The sequence below is a fragment of the Electrophorus electricus genome, chromosome 7 (genome assembly GCF_041902795.1).
Source record: "Electrophorus electricus isolate QZ-2024a chromosome 7, ASM4190279v1, whole genome shotgun sequence".
In the NCBI taxonomy this organism is placed as follows: domain Eukaryota; kingdom Metazoa; phylum Chordata; class Actinopteri; order Gymnotiformes; family Gymnotidae; genus Electrophorus; species Electrophorus electricus.
In genome coordinates this window covers 10,992,995-11,012,787 of record NC_137503.1, presented here as the reverse complement: position 1 = coordinate 11,012,787, position 19,793 = coordinate 10,992,995, and the positions used below count along the sequence as shown (strand labels likewise).

Sequence of the window (19,793 nt, the reverse complement as noted above, 5' to 3'; positions counted from 1 at the left end):
AATAACTGAATATGTGTTGTCCTATTTGCTTCAGTACATATATTAGTGTGTTTTTATAGTTTGTCCACAAGCCTTGTTATAAATAAATAAAATAACTATCAAAGAATTGCTACATTGCAAACTACAGCATGGCTCACTAACACAAAATCAGCTTCTCTGAATGATTTTTAAGCCATTTACCTATGTACCCACAGAAAAAGAAAAGAAAAAAATAAAATAAAATAAAAACCACAGCGTAAAGGCTGTTACCTAAGGAAAATTACAACACTTGCTTATTTAAAAGATGAAAATCATGAGGTTTATTTTGAAAGAACTTATTAATGACCTGCACTGACATCTAGGGTTTATAAACACAATAGCAATATGTACTAGTAATACCGAATACAAACTAGAAATTGTAATTCTTTATTTCCTGTGCTGCTCTGCTGTAAACGTAAAGCCCAGATTGTTTACCATTATAGCCCAAATAAATTCTGCAAAGAAGATTAAACAAAAGATCCGTGTCTATGTATACATTTAAGTCTTTCTCTCAAATGGTCCCTTGCATGTGCAGCTGTTTGGTTTTAGGAGGCTTATTGTCATTGGGAAGACAGACAAAATATCCAGTAGCTGTCTCTCTTGCCACTTTCACAGTTAGGAGTTGAAGAGAAGACTTAAGTCCTGTTCAAAACAGACTGAAATATGGTTTGCCAGACATATGTAGTAAAACGTATAACTTTATGAATTATTAAAAAGGGGCACCACCATAAAATATATAGAAAATAAGTCAACTAGTATTTGTGAAGTACCGAATGTTTATTAACGTTATATCAGCCTCACTCCTAAATGAGTTCACATCTTATGCAGTGACCGAATACCATTCATTCAAATATATTTGACAGGATGAATAACTTGGTGAATAATTGCGAAGTTTAACAGGTGCTATAGACTACTATGGCGGACTTGGCTCATACGTACAGAATACCTACCGAGTGACAACTTAAGGAGAAAAGAAAGGGGCTGAGGAGATAAAGAAATAAATCAAACAAAAATAAACAAACAACAAAGGAGAGAACTGGGATCAGAGGATAGAACTTTTGCACAAGCCAGAGAACTGTTTAGCTATGGTTTAGCTAACGGACCTAGCGGTTAGCGTCACTACCGGAGGGTTGTCCAAAGCGGAGTAGATTCCTATTCCTATTACTATATAGACTAACGAGGTGAAGAAATATTAAACTGGACAGAATTATCTCTAGGATATGCAACTCGCTATAGACACCCCGAGATGGCATACGAATGGAACAAACATAGTTAGCTCTTACGTCTGTTTCCAGGGACAACGGGCAATTTGGCCGGTCCCTCCGCGAAAGGGGGTTATTAAAGTTTAGGTGTGGCCGTGGTCGGCTGGAAATCTGATCCCGAATCTCCGGTGCGGTGCCGACGACCCCAAACCAAAAGTTGTCCCGAATCAGCGAGCCTGAGCTTCACAGAGAGTGTAGAGCTGAGATGGACGGTTCCTTGACTTCGCAGGTGTCAATGCGAGAGCGTATCCTAGACGTGGGCAGCGTCTCAATTGCGTACTACATACTAATACTATAAGGTGTATACTATATACTAGTCCTAATAGTTTGGCAAGTTAGTACACAAAGTACTTTTCCTACCAACAGGAAGTGATGAAGCGTTGCTCTGCCAACATACGCAATTGTAAGCTACAACTTGTTAGCATTAGAGATGTTCTTTGATTTAAAAAAAATGGAAATTAACGATACTTTTAACCTACTGCTTTACGGGGACAAAGACATCCCATAGAAGAGTGCTGCTTTGATTACTAACCTTATGTATGGGTTCCAGTTTTCTTTTTAAAGTTTTTCTGTTAATTAAACCGCAGCCTTTACGACAGTAAACGGTGATAGTTCACATGGAGGGTATACACTGATGTAATATCCTAACAGAATACACATCCTCTGTGGGACTGAGTAGCAAAACATTTAACGAAAACAGTAAAACAGGAATATAAGTCACTTGGGCTCGACAGAGAGCCGTCCAAATTACCAATAGAATCAATTGTCCACAGACATGGCATGTGGCCAGGAATCGGGTTTCCTGACATTTATATATAGCCTATCTGATTATATGTAGCCTACCTGACTTCGATGTCCGAAGCACAAAAACACTGATGCTTGGTTGTATAATAGACATTCATGTTTTAGTTCTGATTTTAAAAGTTCAAAGTAATTCAAAGTAACAGTTACTAGCACAATTAATATTACTATCATTATTAATCATGCCTATAATTAAACTAAAAAACAAATCGAATTATATTGCTCTTACATTTTGTTTTAATCTCACTTAACAAATTTGTCTAAAAGCAGGAGGAGCCTCTCCTTCCCTTCTCTCTTCCCTCTCCCCCCACTCCGTCTCTCATCTCTCCGCCCTTTGTGGCAGGTTATCAGCAGGCGGGTGTCATCAGTTCCTGAGAATGTTTTACATGATTTGTCATTTCTAACTTACCTTTAGTGTATTCCTTTTGTAGTATCACACTCAAACATAACATTATTCTCGACTGACAATTTTAGCTACACTGCATACTCTATACTCAAAAAAAAATAGTATTAGTAAATAGTATGCAATTGGGACGAAGCCATAGTTTTGTAGAAATGTACGATTGGGTAATTAGTATTAATTTCTGTTGGCCAAACAGGATTAATTTAAACTTTACCAATGATGCAAAACAAAAATTCAACTATGTTGACAGTGTAATGGAAAACATGGTTACATGGCGTGGTTACAACACAAATAAACACAGCACACGTGGATCCCCCTGCACGCGGCAGGCAGTACCGCCTAACTTATGGGGGAGGAGCAATCCATGACAGAACCCCCTCCTAAGGGGCGCGGCTCCCGAAACGTCCACCTTTGGGACTGTGAATCCCGGGCTGCCGTGCATACACACACACTGCACGGGTGCCCACCTACTACCAGGCAGGCCAGGAACCGCCAACCGGGGAGACTTCCATGGAAGGTATTCGGGGTATTCCGGTACGCTCCATGTAAAGTGTGGGGGGGGGGGGGTGGAGCATTCCCCGAAGACGACCCCTCCCTAGGGGCACGGTTCCCGACGCTTCCCCTTCCGGGATAGTGAACTCCAGGCCACCGTGCGAACGCACAAAGCACGGCACTGTCTGGTCCCCACCCAACAAAAGGCGGGCCAGGAACCTCCTACCTGGGAGACCTCCCTGAACGAGGAAGAAAGGCAGACCTCCTGCCCCTCTCGGGTCCATCCAAGTTCCAAGTTCCAAGTTTGGTTTATTCGTCACATACATAGTCATACACAGTATAACTCGCAGTGAAATGGTTGAGAGTGCTCTGTCCAAACTGAGGAAAAGAAAACATGGGTGCATAGAGAAATATAGATATTCTATATATGTGAAATATATATATGCAAAGAGAAATATATATATTCTATGTATGTACAAAATATATTAACAATATGTACAATATATATATATATTATGATTATATACACAATGTACAATGTATATGGTTGTGTATATATATATATATATATATATATATATATATATATATATATATATACAGTAACATCAGGCTCTCTTGTCTTTGGATGCAGGTCTGTCTGACTCGATCGCCCCAGACCCCCCCGCCCCCCCAAAAATTTTCTAATGGGTGTTCCTCTCCACCTCCGGAGTTTCCCTGAACACTGGTCACGGTACTCTCCCCAATCTCCTAGGGTCGAGGCTGCAGGTTGGGATGTGCTTATGCTCCTTCCACTAGGAAGTCCATTTCTTGACAGGGAAGAAGGCGTCCTGTGGTGGTTGGTCAATCTGTAACGTTGCTGCTGGCCACAGTACACGTGGATCCCCCTGCACGCGGCAGGCCGTACCACGTAAATTATGGGGGAGGAGCAATCCATGACAACTTGTGGAAGGGGGAAAGATCATCCTCAGGATCACTAATGCATATTCATGCTTCTTTGTCTCATCTCCAGCTTTGGTGGGGTAATTAAAAAGTTAACAAAAATAAGAGAAAAAGGTGATTATAACAATTAGGTAGTGATATCTGGTTATGAGACATGTCTTTTAAACTATAACAGGTGGGGTCAGTTACCCTAATTCACCTCAGCCATTTGGTCCACATATAGTGCAGACGTTCTTATAAACAATAAAGCACACAGTTATATATAAGAAAGCAGTTTCAGTTTCATCAAGAAACATACTACTCAGACACAGAGTTGGTTACTTAGAGAGATAGAGGACCATAGAAGAATGATATAGAGAAAGGTAGAGAGCATGATTATTACACATGTATGTTACTGTACTACTATTAATAATTCAAATAATCTTCCTCTGTCATACTTGAGATGAGGAGGTAGTTACTAAGTAAAACATGTATAAAGGTTAATATGCAAACACTCGAATAATAAGGTTGAGGCATGGATATAATAGTTTAATGAATGAGTGAAATAACAAGACATAAAAAAAGTTAACATCAATTTAGAGAGAGTGGATTTCATAACAGTTCAGTGAGGACACCTTATTAGATTTCACTCAGTATTGACTGTGCTGAGCCTGTTATGTATATAACAATGCATTGTTGGTCATACATGTTTAACAAATCCAGATGGGGGAGTCTGTTATAGTCACTGAGGGGCACTATGGATCCACTGTCAGTGCAATCAGTATGGAATATAAAATCTTGTTATATTAATTAAAAAATCAAAAAGGTTATATACTGTACATGAATCTGGACTTGTTGCAATGCTCGCAAGAAGCCTTTTGAATGGGAGAGGTCAAATTCCAGTAGTCGTTCAAGGATATTATAACGGGGAGAGGTAAGGAGGCAGATGCAAGTGCGGAGAAGAGCTAAATTTATTAGGGGCAAATCCAGAGTTATAGTTAGGCTTGTCCAGGGTCATAGAGCCAATACGTAGAGTACTAGGATACATGATAAACTAAACCAAAGCACACGAAGGCAAACGGGACGCAGGCTACAACAGAGACTAGGAAATAACACACAGAGTAAGGAAAAACAAATGGCTAGATAACACACAGGCTAACAAATGCAGGCTTCGAAAAACAGATGGGCTTTCTAACACATCCAAACAAACAATCAAATATTCAATGAACAGCCATGACACAGGGAACAAGACGGGGTTTAAATACATGAACTTAACAAGACTAGAAACAAGAATCAGGTCAAAGTAATGACGGGTGTGGAAAACCAAACAAGGGGTGGAGAAAAAACTAATGAATGGAACCAAAACACACAAGACAGGGAAACCATGGAACACAGAGGCTGGGAGGGACTAACCGTGACAAATATGTTCTATATAAGTATTTCTTGATCTAGGTATTCCACGTTGTGAAGTCATCCTGAAATTGCAAGTGGGGTACTTTATGGCTTTATGGCTAAGCCCAGGTCTGGGGTCATGTGTCCTGCTGGGTTAATAACCTGCTTTACAGAGTGCTTTGATAACCTGATAAGGGAAGGGAGTGTCCTTTTAGCCAAGCCTAAAGAGTTCTGGTATTTATAAAACAAGGCCTCTCAGAGTTGGTATTATGAGTTTTCCCCAGGGGGGAAGGTTCGGTTGGTCCGTAGCGCAGCGACTGGTATTCCAGAGCATCTTGATAAGGAGACTTTCTGTACGAGATGTTGGGGTTACCTTAGAGTTAATTGCAGGAGGGGGCTGCAGCTCCACTACACGTGCCATCACTACCATTTTTACAGTGTAGTCACACTTTGTACATTCTGAGTTCAGAGAAATGTGAAAGACAGGAACATAAAGATAGTCTAGGTTAAGACACCACAGAGACAGAGAGAGGGGAAAGTTGACAAAGTTGATCATCTATTTTTTAAAATCACTGTGCAGTTCAAGGTTTTGCGGACAGGGGTGAGACACAGACCACCCCTACCCCCCATATTAATGCAAAACTTGTATTCCATACCTTATGAATATAGCTAGTATAGCTAGAGACAAATCAAGCAATTTACTTAAATACCAGTAAACCAATCATTCTATTCTATGGGACCATATAAAATAGAAGATGTAGACTGTAAGGCCACAAACCTTGTCACTATAGCTAAGATTTACAAATCTTGAACACTCAATAGTGTAAAAAAACACCCCTTAGTGTCCTTTAAATTTATCCTCAACTATTTTAAAACAACTTTTGTTAATAATTGTCTCTGACACCCTATTGAATAATTATCCTCTTAATATGAACACAATTTCCAGGCAGGCCTAGGTAGCATTTGCTTAAATCAGGCTATAAAAGAAACATGATTTCTAGTGGTTATAGACCATTGAATGCAACAGATTACTATCACCAATCATGTACCCAGGCCAAAGCATTTTAATTAGGAGAAATTCCAATATGCAATATGCATATTTATATTTTCCAGTAGCATGGTCACTGTATCTATTGAAATTTCCAAGCACAGACAATGAAACTTGCTGGCATGACTACTTATTAGGAAGACTGTGATACATGTCTGACATAGAGTATAGACCTTGTTTTTGGCATTTATTTGACATGCAGTGGATGCAGATCACTTATAGAGGAGAAATATTTGAAATTTCCTCTAGGTGGCACTTACATCATGGTACAGGGAGAAGGTGCATATTTTCTTATGAACTAACATATTACACATTGTGCAAATACTCCTATAATGGCTTGAAATAGACTTTTTCCACATATAAAATGACATATTACATCCAAGCCATTGCATATAATGCAATGAAATGATGTAGTAGCCCAACTGTTTGGCCTGTTCTTTCACAGTTTATGGTGTATAGCACATCCTGTATCTATGGCTTTCTGCACGTCTCTCCTTTGCTTCTTGTTTACTTTGACCTCTCAAAATGTGAAAGGAAGGGAGGTGTCTAGCTTGAAGAGAATGGAGAATACATGTGTGTGTGTGCATGTGTACATGCTCCCATGAGTGTCCACTAGGACATGTGTGTGATTATGTGTGTGTATCACTGAAAACACAGTAAGATACTCCAATTTGTCCAGATGAAGAAGAAGGCTGACCTTGTGAGCAGAGGAAAGAATTGACAGAGGGGAACACTGCTAACAAGGACTGGCCCTATATCAAACAACCAATTTGGACCTCTTTATCCACTGAGGGTCAATTCCAGTCACATGTACATATATCAGCGGGCTTCGGACATATGGTACAAGGCTAATGTCAATCTGCTCCATCTCCAATCAAGAGTATTTATACTTGATCTAAGGTGTAACATGAGAATTCACAGGCATCTATACACAGACACCTACAGTTGCACTATAGATATATATAGTAGAGATATTCAAAATTGTAATAAAGTACACAGAGTTTCCAGAGAAACAGAATGTTTTGGACAGTGGTCCTTCATCAGCTGTGAAAGCAAAGTGCAAACTACATTACACTGCAGTTACTCACCTGGAATCTTCTTTGGATATATATATATATATATATATATATATATATATATATATAGAGAGAGAGAGAGAGAGAGAGAGAGAGAGAGAGAGAGAGAGAGAGAGAAAGAGGCAGGAGAGTCATTTTTCTGCAGAAGTTTTAGTTTTGTAAAGATGACATTGTTTTGTGACAATGTTATGACAGAGACAGCCAGCGCACTAAGTGACTTTACTCTTTACTTCACTTCTTCACTTTACTCTTTATTTTACATTTTTAGGCCACAGTAGTGGTCACTGAAGGGTCTTAGACCATTCATATAGCAGTAAAGACTAGTAAATGCTGTCACTGGTCACTTTGCCTTTTTCTCTCTGACTACATGGCCTTTGAACTACTTTAGCTACATGTTAAACTATTAGAAGATCCCAGCAAAGCCACTGTGAGGTACTTCCTATCATGTTAAAGCTTGATGTCTTTAACAATGAAGCGCTCAATGGGAGAGCACAGCCTCCACTGCTCCTCCATCCCAATACAGACGTAGGTGTTTATTTTCCCAGGTGTTTTTTTCCATGTATAGGACACGGCGTGGTATGTTAGATCTCTTGGCAGAGGGCGTCCTCACAATGAGGCTAAACAAACACAGGGGCTAATGGGAATATTTCTCCTCCTCTCTCAGCCAGCCTGGGTCACCCAGCTTCCTGAGATGAAAGAGAATGGGGGGGTGTTTAGGTGTGGTTCATAAGGTAAAACACTACATTACTCATGGAAAAATAAACATTTTATAGTTTATTTCTAGACCCAGCACACAATCACTGTGAAATCAAAGAAGAACTTGGACTTTGAAAGGCCTGAAAGGACGTCATTTCTTCTGTTGCACAACAGAAGACAATCATGTTTGAAAAGACGTGATTCTTATAAAACATTGCCTAAATAACGCTATGTCAAAATCAAAATGATGGACATCTAAACACTTGGAAATGCAGTAATGCAATCTAGTCAAAAAAGTATACAACAGTCACAAAAGTATAAGAAAATCAACAGTTTCTCCACAATATTCTGATTCATATTCTTTACCGTTCTGTCTCTCTTTATATTGTTCAGACATGCTTGGCATACAACAGGGCTATGCACTGTCAGTCTCATATCCCTGCACATTTCCTGCTTATGTTTGTTTAACTGTGAAGTCACGAATAAGCAGACATGGACTGCTTAGGTTCTTGGTCACCCAATAGCTCAATTAAGAGCAAGATAAAATGGATTCCAGCCCACTTTACTTGACAGCTGCTGTTGATACCTTCTGTCTCCAGATTATTTGTGACTAGAAATGTTTTTATCTAAGAAAATCTATGGGTTTTTTTTATAGGTCAGATAATATAAATGGGGGGGGGGGGGGGATTCTTCTGGGTATAGTATCACAGTTTTAGAGCTGAACACATTGTAGGTTCATTTCAAGATTACTCCAAATGTTCACAAAGTGGACTTTATAGTTTCACATAAAAAGACAGTTTATGCAAGCTATTATTTATAATGTTGCAATATATTCAGTTTAATTCAATTCAGTTTTACTTGTATAGCACTTTTATGACATTGTCAAAAAGCAGTTTTACAGATAACCCAGATCTAGACTCCAAATGATCAAGTCAGCAACAACAGTAGCAAATAGAAGGTTCTATAGACAGCATGGGGAAGAGACCCTGAGAGGAGACAAACCCAATGAAACTTATCCTGCTCGGCTCTCGGTTTTAATACTCCATTCAACATTTACATTATTTGGCAGATCCTCTTATCCAGAGGAACGTACATATTTATCTGTATGACAGTATGGTGTTCCCTTGTGATTCAAACCCATGACCTTAATGTTGTTAGTTGCTTCTGTAATCTGCTCTACCTGGTGAGCAGAGTTTATATTTCTCTAAAGTGAACTTTCATTTTGATCTGAGTCTTGGTGACATTCAATAGTAAGCTCTCTAGTAATTCAACAAAGGTAATGTGATTGTGTGGGTGTACAACAACGTGTGTGTTCTTTTGTTGAATCTCCTTAGCTGAAAGACTCATGAACAGGTAAGTTTATTAATTTGGAAAATAATTTTACTACAGTTCCTTAAAAGTGATCATGTATCATAAAAATATAATTTTTTGGATATCTGACGCTGCTCTCATCTCTTATTTCACTGTCCCAATGTCAGCAAGACAATATGGGGAGTCACTTCAACACTTAATTCTTGACAAATTTGGTGCATATTAAAATTAATACTATAGATAATTAGCAGTAGCCATGTTATCTCTGAGACCCAAGACTTGACATCAAATCCCATGGAAAGAGCAGAGGGAGTTCTGAAAGTGAATGTGAAACATCTTCCTGTGATGGAAAATGAGGGCTTGTTTTTTGTGGTTCATGAAGTAAAACAAATTGCATTACTCATGGAAAAAATAACTATATTTGAGCTTATTTCAAGCCAATACAATCACTCTGAAATTAAAGGAAAGGCTTGTACTTTAAGAAAGTCATGTTTATGAAAGAAGACTCTAGCTGACTAGATGCCTGATCACTGGGCGGTGCAATATGTTAGTAATTCAGTTTCTGAAAATGTAATAGAGTCCATGGCTTTTCCACAGCACTTTGGTCCATGTTCCTCAGCATTACCTCTTCCCTTGTGTTTCTCTTTATATTCTTTACACAAGAGTCATATGTAGCAAGTTTGTGCAGCGTCTGGCACATAACCATGCACATTGGCGAATCACGTTTGTTTTGTCTCAACAGGATTAGCAAACAAGGAATACTCAGATTCTTTGTCTGCCAGTAGCTCATTCAAATAGTAACTACATGATGACTTCACTGTGACCTGTCTTTGGCTACTGCTCAGCTGTTTAAAAATACATCACATCTGCTTTGGGAATGGCTTGAACGGTGTACAACCTCACGGCAATACCGGGAATTACTTTAACATGTAATTTACTGTGAATTTGGTGCGTATTAAAATAGACATTGCAGGCAATTAGAAATGATACTGTTATCTCTGAGATGCCCAACCTGAACTCAGGACCCTTCTTACAGAGAGCTAGAAGAGTTCTGAATGTGACTGTAGAACAAAGGACAAGGAGGAGGAGAAAGGCAACATGAGGAGGCAGGGCACTAGACTTGTTGACCTGTCTGTTGACTTCACTAGCCAATAAGAGTTGAACCAACCTCAATCTAGCACCAGAGGTTGAAACTGTCCAGTTGAATCTTACTTGCTACATCACAAGGTGAAAATAACTTTTATCCCAAAGGCCTAAGTGTTTATGTTTTAGATTGTTGACTTCATTGTACGGGTTACCATCTGACATCAAAACGTAATCGACTTTATTGAGGAATACAAGTGTACTTTGGGCTGCTTTCTGCAGAGACTTTGTTGAGAGCTGTTATAAAGGTAGGCACATACAGTGAGAAATATGTGTCTTCTGAGAATGAATGCACTAACTATTCCAGTTTGCTGTGTGACAAAAACATTTAATCTGTAAATTCATTTTGTTTTTGCACTGGCTTTGTAAAAAATACAGTTCTTGCTTTCAGCTTTCCAAATCTAATTCGAAATATGCAATATGCAGATATAGTATCAAAAGGCAAGTATATGAAATCAAGTTACCCATTAAATTGAGCTGAACAACAATGAGAAAATCTGTGGTGCTGTGGAGTGCTATAATTTCTACTTCCATGTACTTATAAGATGAGGAATATATATAGTTTTAAGTCAGATGTGCCATTTAGAATATACTGAACATGTGGCAATATTTGAAAGCATATTATGAAGATTATAATAGTGAGATGGGAAAGTTAATAAATAACTGAAATAATGAGGCATCAGTGGTAGTGTCATGAGGAGGCTAGAGTGCTTATGAAAGGTTTTGTGGAATACAAACATAACAGAGAAGATAAACTTCGATGAGTCACTGGTTCCTTCCAATTATTCTCTCTGGATCCCACAGAGTAGTATAAATGCCAATTCAAAAATAACCTGTATATTGGTATAAGACTGGTAGACCTCTCCAACCCAAACTCTTGATCCTTCAGAAATAGTGTGAGTCACATTTCCATTTGTAGAGTATTTTGACTATATATATATATATATATATATATATATATATATATATATATATATATATATATATATATATATATATATATATATATATATACATATATATGTGTGTGTGTGTGTGTGTGTGTTTGCTTGTTTGTTTGTTTTAAGGATATTTTCTGCACTGAGGCTGCTCATAACTCAGAAGCTGAGTCAATAAATGTGTGAGGTGCCCTTTGAATGCTGTTTGCTGGCATGAGTGATTTTGAGCAATATGTTGTTTTAAACACTTTATGTAAAGGCCTTTGACCATTTGATTAGGTAGCTACTGTTGTTGTGAATCCTAATATCTCAAAGGCAGTGCATTCTACATTTTATTGATAGATCAACAGTTGTTCGTTTTTATTTGAGTCATCTGAAAAAATAGGTTACTTTATTCTTAAGGTTTCTTTATTATATTAGACCGTGACTATAATTTAATTTATTTTTACTATGGCATCTGAAGTCACACAGACTTTTTTATAAAGAACTGTTCTCTTTTCACAGAAAATCAACTATCAGACCCCACCATGGCACCTGTTGTCGGAGGTCCTGTGGGTTACACTCCTCCAGAGGGGGGCTGGGGTTGGGCTGTGGTGATGGGGGCCTTCATCTCTATTGGTTTCTCCTACGCCTTCCCAAAGTCCATCACAGTGTTCTTCAAGGAGATTGAAGTGATCTTCAATGCCAGCAGCAGCCAAGTTTCTTGGATATCTTCCATCATGCTAGCTGTCATGTATGGAGGAGGTGAGACAAAAATGGCCAACATGCAGCCTAATGTTTGTAGGTGTTGTGCCTTGCTGGTCATCTGGAATTTGTCTCCTGGTTTGCCTTGGGATGTGTTCACTGGTACACTGCTTGCACCTACACTTTGTCATACTTTTTAACATACCTGACTCACTTATTGGGTAATTGTCAAAATCTTCTTGAGCTAAGCCAAATGTATTAGACCAAGGAAAATAGGAAAATATATGATGCATGTGATACCTACAGCTGCAACTGAGCACACCTCTCTGACAACTTATTCTCAATCAACACTGTTTCCATCTGAAGCAGGTGGTAGGATTTGTTTCTCTTCTTTTGCGGGAGCTTGTTTCCCTCATTCAGTTTTGTCTGAGAGCAAGCTGAGACATACACACTCCAGCAGCCTTGTTAGCCTTGTTAGGGCTTTAATAAGCAATTCCACTTTTCCATAGCAGAGAATACATTCAGACATACATAATAACCTTTTGACTTCATATAATTCCTGTATTTTGTGGATGTTTTTATACATGATAATTGCAAAATTATAAGACAACAATAAATTATATGTTAAGCAGTCATTTATTGATAAAGAAAGGTACATAAATTTGGTTAACCTCAAAATATTTTAAGCAATATAGTTACATTTAGGTGATCAAAGAAACAGCCCTCACTGATAAGACAAAACAGAGTGCCAGTCAAGTGTATTGATTTTGATATTGAATATAAATTTATTTTCTACTGGTAAAAATATTATAGTTAAATGTTTCTTCATTCAGCATATTGTGATAGGAATTTTTTTTTAATCCTAAAATCAGAGAAGTACAGCAGAACTTTTAGCCCAGTTGAAAACAATACAAAATTTCATCCAGTTTTGTCTTACAACATGAGTCTGTTTGATAATGTAATCCTCTTCCCATGTCTTTTACTGGATAGTTAATCCTTTTGTTCCCAGATGGGACAAAGCTGTTCCCCTGTTTTTTTAGGCAGCTTTATATCAACACGTCTCACGGTCCATTAATATGAGACCATGATGGAAATAAGGAATACCTCAGTAAAATCTATCAGCTAAAATGGACTAAGTAAAAGGCTTTAATCCTTTTAACTAGAAGGATCCAGCCAAGTGCAAGACAAATTTTCAAATGAAAGATGGTGCTCTGAATGGGTTATTCGATCTGCCTCTAGCCTGTCTTCTCCATCAGTCTTTTATTCCATGAGTAAGAGGTGTCAGATGTTTTCCTTAGAGACACATGAGGAGAAGAGATGCCAGGTCTGGAGTCACACAAACTTGTGATGATCACTGTCAATACTGAGCCTGTCTCAGTATGTAGAGCGCAGCTGAAATATGCCAAATCAGCTATGCAGGCTGATAGCTGTTACAGTGCATCTACTTTCACATGCACATAGCATGAACACACTGCACTGTATTACATGAAGGTTAACCAGATAAATGGGTTATGGTTTATACAGTGCAGTACATAAGTAAAAGCACAGACAGATGCCATTTTTGTCATTTTGGCTCTGTAATCCAGCACATATGATTTGAAATGAAATAAGTAGCATGGATAATTGAATAAATTAACACAATCCTAAATTAAATTTAGCACTTGGTTTCAAATTCAAATAATGATGCAGTGAGACATGACTGGACAAGAAGTAACGGAACAGAGGTGTCCAATTACCCATGGTGGCATAAAATGTGAAAAATATTAATCTATGTATATAAAGGACTGTGATTTCTATATGGTACACCCAATATTTAAATACCCTCTAAGATGATGTTCTGCACTTTAACCTTAGAGTTGTAACTTCAAAATGACATTTCCAGTATACAGGAGAATATAGCCAACACCACAAACTGTCTAATTACTTACAGGATGTCTTATATGTTTCAGCTTGCAAGCCTTTTATGTTCAATCTTCAAACTGAAGTTGTTGTACATTTAGCACATACAGAAGCTCATATAATTCTTAGTTTAATACCCACTGAATATTGTAAAAAGTCTTTTATTATTTCTCAACCTTGTCTTCATGTTGGACTTGCTGTGGGCTGTGCTGGCCCTTAACATTTTAGCCTTTCTGCTTGCTGCTTTTTGGGTCAGTGCTAGTCAGCTGGGTACTCCTCCAGTTCAGAAAGAAAGTAGAGGCCAAGTGAATTAAAGATAAGAAAGCACATTTCAAAACCCCATACCTTGAACCGTTAAGGCATTTCATAAGACCAAGGTTTTTCACAAAGGGTTTCAGGGAGCTCAGCAAACACCACCCTGACAGATAGGATAAAAACTGCAGTTTATAACCCATTTTAAGCATTTTACATATACAAACATGTATAATGGAAAGTCTCCCCCTTCCTGAGGCTTAGTTCAGTGTGTTTCATATGATCATGTGGGCACTGGTATGAGGGGTTCACCTGATGGTAGAATTGACCTCAGCACTCCCACAATGCCCATGCTAGACCAAAGGGTCCCAAAACCCACTGAAATGTACTTGTGAGCTGTATGAATGCAACCACACATGCAGAATGCTAAAATAGCTCTGTTATTTTAACTTTACCTCAAGCTACTATGTAATGCGATACAAAATACTTATGCAATCCATCCATACTGATATAGTTGCCTGATATCTTATGAAATGTGTACTATTGTACTACACTTGGACTATTTTTGTTTTCCTCATTTCTTCTGAACCCATCACTGTGCACCATTATGCAATGATGAATTTGAAACAAATACCTCAGTATTCCCAAAGGATAAATCAAGACACCTGATTCTATCCCAATAAAAAAACAGAGCCAGTTGTGGCGCAAAAGTAGAGCACTGTTTGTCCCTGCAGTAGCCAGTTCACCAGCTAATTGACATGAAGTTTAATGTCAATTCTCCCAACATGTGCTTGTGTTCTCCAATGTTTTGACCCCAGCAGATTGTGTTGTGCTTCCCTGCCATTCTCTGTGTCTCAGTTTGTAAATATTGGTGCACTTTGACTTTTTTGCTGTTTGTCTCAGCAGCCTCTTAGCAAAATCTGTCAGACTGTGTTTGTGTCTGTTTGACACTGCGGTGTTTTGGTACAACAAGCTGAGGCTTCCTTTAAGTTCTTACTCTTTTGTGTTCCTGCCTGTTGTTGATGGCCCACACAACACCAAGGCATCTCACTAGAAACAAAAGACCCCCTAATGTGTAGATACACCATACATACAATATGGTATAGCAGCTAGGCTGTCTCAACCAAGATTGATAGTACATTTTCCTTTTGAAATAAAATCCCAAGACAGTAAAACACTAAATTAACAAACTGTCCTGTTTAAAATATTTTAATTAAAACCATTGCCCTATAGCTGATTTTGTGAAAACAATGTCAGGTCTAATGTTTTTATAATCATGTGACATCTCAGATGAATTAATTATTAAAATGACAGTGTACTGTAATGTAGTTTGAATTTCACTTAATACAAGTGTTGTGCTAGACTTTTGTCTCTCTTTTATCACTGTAAGAAGACAAACATTCAAATTGCTTAGAAGTGGCATAATCTTTAACTGACAAAAGACACGCTGTGTACTTAAAATGTAGAATACAAAATCACCTTAGACTTGTTATCTTTTGATGTTACACATTTCCATATTGGATTAATATAAGCAAAGAGTCAAAAGCATCATGTTTGAACAGGCTAGTCCTACTAGCAGTATGAAGTGGATTATAAAAGGACTAATAGACTTTGTGTTAGGAAACAGGAGGACGTGGGCACTGCCATCAGCCACTTTTCTGGACAGACTTCTTCTCAACACTAATGACAGGATTTCTACATGCAAGAATTAAGGGACTTAAAATGCAAACATTTACCCACAAATGGTCCAAGAATTATTCCATTTTTAGAGAGGGACAATGCAAAGTAATTTACAGTATTCTTCTGAAAAATGTTCTGCATGTTGAGGGAAGATACAAGCCTGCATCAGGATGCTTTAAGTCCTACTACAGAGGCCCCAGTTTTAGCCTTATATCTTGAAAGTAAAATCTATTAAAGTGTGAGGCTCTAACTGCCTAAGTAAATCTATTAAAGTGTGAGGCTCTAACTGCCTAAGTAAATCTATTAAAGTGTGAGGCTCTCACTGCTTCACTGCCTCACTGCACCAAGTTTTTGTTGAGGGTTAAATCTGAAACTGACCTTTTAATTTCTTTGTTTTCTTGTTTTATTTTTCATTGTCATAAATGAATTATTTAAAAAATAATAACAATTTAGGGCAACATCTACACTGTATAAAGGGTGTTATGAAGGCATAAAATTGTGCTCGTATGGGAGTTTTAGTTTTAGAGTTTTAGTTTCATTATATATGTGTCTTCTGTTGTATGTTCTGATTATATCATATGCCTTTTGTGATATTTTGGTCTTCACAGTTTGTTCTACTACTACTGTTCTACTCTTGATACATAGTGATAGTATACTTTAAACAGCATAAACATTAATAGCATTTCTGGTATTAACAGTTTTACTCATAGTGTTCACTACTTTAATTATAAGGGTCAAAAAGGAAAAGTTTGCATTTTAGATATACACTGCATGTTATAGGTCACATAACCATGACACGGGCATAGGAAGTGGTCTGCACTGCAGCCTCGACCAGGATGTAAAAGTTAATGATGGCTGCAGAAATAGCAGGCAAGATTTAATTCCTCGGCTGTACGTGAAATAACCCTAAAGCAACAGTGCCCTCTAATGTCCAAATGAGTTTACAGTCTTTGTCTATTATGTCCATTGTATTTCCGTTTGAAAATTTTTTTTTTACATTTAAGACTAAATAGCAATCACATTACTAATCAAAGGAACCCGTAATAAATACTGATTAGTACATGTGAAATAACAATTTGAGAGGCCTTATCAACAACAAAAAAAATATTTTCTTGTATTCATGTCTAAAAAGACCTATACAACTCATCACTCCAGTCTGCTCTTTATTATCTACAGGCCCCATCAGCAGTATCCTAGTAAATAAGTATGGTAGTCGTCCCATAATGATAGCAGGGGGCTGCCTCTCGGGAGCTGGACTCATTGCTGCTTCGTTCTGTAACACAGTGGCAGGCTTGTATTTCTGTGTGGGTGTGATAGGAGGTGAGTTGGCATCAATACTTCAATGCATACTCCAATGTTACCAATGTTTACTTTATCCTTTTTTTCTACTTTATGCTTTATTTTCCTGAATTATTTAAATATGGGGAAACTATTTGTCTTCTGTTGTGTTTAAATTACAGGTCTTGGCCTTGCATTCAATCTCAATCCAGCCCTTACAATGATTGGCAAATACTTCTACAAGAAGAGGCCTATTGCTAATGGAATTGCAATGGCTGGTAGCCCAGTTTTTTTGTCTACTTTGGCCCCACTAAACACCTGGTTCTATGACCAATTTGGCTGGAGGGGTAGTTTCCTTATCCTTGGTGGGCTTCTGTTTAACTGTTGTGTAGCTGGATCTCTTATGAGGCCCATTGGGCCAAAGCCCAAGCCTGCTGTGAAAGAGTCCAACACTCCTGGTGAGAAGAAGACTGTGATGGAAGTTATCAACAGTTTCATTGATCTGTCCCTCTTCAAACACCGTGGCTTTCTCCTGTACCTCATGGGAAACATTGTTATGTTCTTTGGTTTATTCTGCCCTCTCGTATTCCTCAGTAATTATGCCAAGAGTAAACATATTGCAAAAGAGAAAGCTGCTTTTTTGCTCTCAGTATTGGCCATAGTGGACATGGTGGCACGTCCCTCCATGGGAACAGTGGCCAACACCAAATGGGTGCGACCCAGAGTGCAACACTTCTTTGCAGCCTCTGTTCTGTTTAATGGTTTATGCCATGTGCTTGCACCCCTGTCTGTGGACTACATGGGATTTGTGGTCTATGCGATCTTCTTTGGCTTTGCGTTTGGGTGGCTGAGTTCAGTGCTGTTTGAGACACTGATGGATCTGGTAGGAGCCCAGCGCTTCTCCAGTGCAGTGGGGCTGGTGACCATTGTAGAGTGTGGGCCAGTATTACTTGGCCCTCCTTTATTGGGTGAGTCCGAGTTCAAAAAATATGTTTGTAGACTGCCTTAGTCTTTTCCTGCCTATTTCTTATGTTAGTATTACCAACCAGAACATTTACTCCTGGTACTTATAAATATCTTTAATTATTTTATTTTCATTCACAGGAAAATTTAATGACATCTACCATGACTACAAGTACACTTACATAAGCTGTGGAATAATCCTTTTGGTCTCGAGCTTGTTCCTCTTTGTTGGCATGGGCATCAACTACAGGATGCTGGATAAGGAAGCAAAGGAGGAAGCTAAAAGAGCACAGCTGAAAAGAAATGAGGATGAATCCACCATGGATATTTCCAACAAGGGGACTGCTAGTGATGCAGCTGGGGCAGTACGAGCAAATATGGATTCCAAAACTGCAGAAGATGCTGTATGAAGCTGCCCCAGCCTGTGAATGATTGGTTTTAATTTGTGGCATTAAATCTGTTTTCCAGATTTCAATGCACTATTCTAACTCAGCTGTTTGGGTGCTGTGGTAGTTGTGGTAATTAAGCCCATTCCACTTTAAAACAGATTTACTGAGAAGACATGAGAAAAGGCTGCTCAGTATCTACATGACATTAACAATGGGCCTTATCTAAATTTCACAAAAAAGAAAGAAAAAAACCCCCCAAACATCCAGAAACATCTTTCTTCAAGTTAAATATCGCATGTCCCTATTTTTTGCATTACATTCAAGTAGTAATATAGATATGCGTTATATTAGCCTGTGCATGAACCAATTAATGAAAAGAAACATTACTTTAAAATATCTTTATTTATTTGTATCTACATCTACCCTCAATATATTTTTTGCGTAAGCCAGGTTGTAGTTATCGAAGGGTTGTAGAGTCTAGGCATAATATAATGGTTGTCAGTCTTTAAAAACTAACGTCTTGAAAATGTATATCATGCTTGTTTTCTATCTCTTCTTTAAACTGAGAATACGTTCTGCGACAGTGACTGTGCTGTTTCATTTTGGATTTTTTTCCAATTGGGAAACTGAGACGTCATTTTCTCTTCTTTGTTTTTATGCATTTTACGTTTGAAATGAACAAACTCGAAATAAAACTGATATCGTAATCTGAGGTGTTCTTATTATCCTGTATTCCCCACAGGTTGCCAAAGATTTAAAGTAAAACGTCTAGCTAACTATCTTAGCTATGTTTGCTATTTCATTACATACTATTTCCAACATTTCTTTCAAATGCTTCTATAAAAGGTTCCTACATATACTATTTAGATATTATAACACGTTACTCAGAGGGTGTTCGTTGCAACATTGCAATAAATGGCATCTCGAGGGCCGACACCATTACTGAGGAAGTTTAGCTAAACAGGACATTGGCATTGGTACATGAGCAGTGAAGGTCAAATCACCTCGCCCTGAATTCAAGACTACGCGCGTGAATTAACATTGGAGTCGGTTATGACGGTTACTGGTTAACAGACGGTTAAGTAGCTAGCTAACGCTAGGGAAGTAGCTCGATAGCTAACATATAAAAAGCCTACTGGCCTGTTTT

The 19,793-nt window shown here is 38.2% G+C and overlaps 1 protein-coding gene across 3 annotated transcripts; it reads left to right on the top strand.

Moving 5' to 3' along the window:
• Positions 1-10,589: 10,589 nt before the first annotated feature.
• On the top strand, positions 10,590-19,353 carry slc16a1a (solute carrier family 16 member 1a). Of its 3 annotated transcripts, XM_035524667.1 has the most exons (6): positions 10,590-10,811; positions 12,006-12,245; positions 17,193-17,336; positions 17,477-17,572; positions 17,687-18,262; positions 18,399-19,353. In XM_035524667.1, exons 2-6 carry the CDS (start codon positions 12,029-12,031, stop codon positions 18,665-18,667), a joined length of 1,302 nt encoding a protein of 433 aa, XP_035380560.1. In that variant the 5' UTR covers positions 10,590-10,811; positions 12,006-12,028; the 3' UTR covers positions 18,668-19,353. The 3 variants fall into 3 exon arrangements, with proteins under 3 accessions (XP_035380560.1, XP_035380559.1, XP_035380561.1); XM_035524666.1 differs by having other exon boundaries at positions 17,477-18,262; XM_035524668.1 differs by lacking the exon at positions 17,193-17,336 and having other exon boundaries at positions 17,477-18,262.
• Positions 19,354-19,793: the final 440 nt, after the last annotated feature.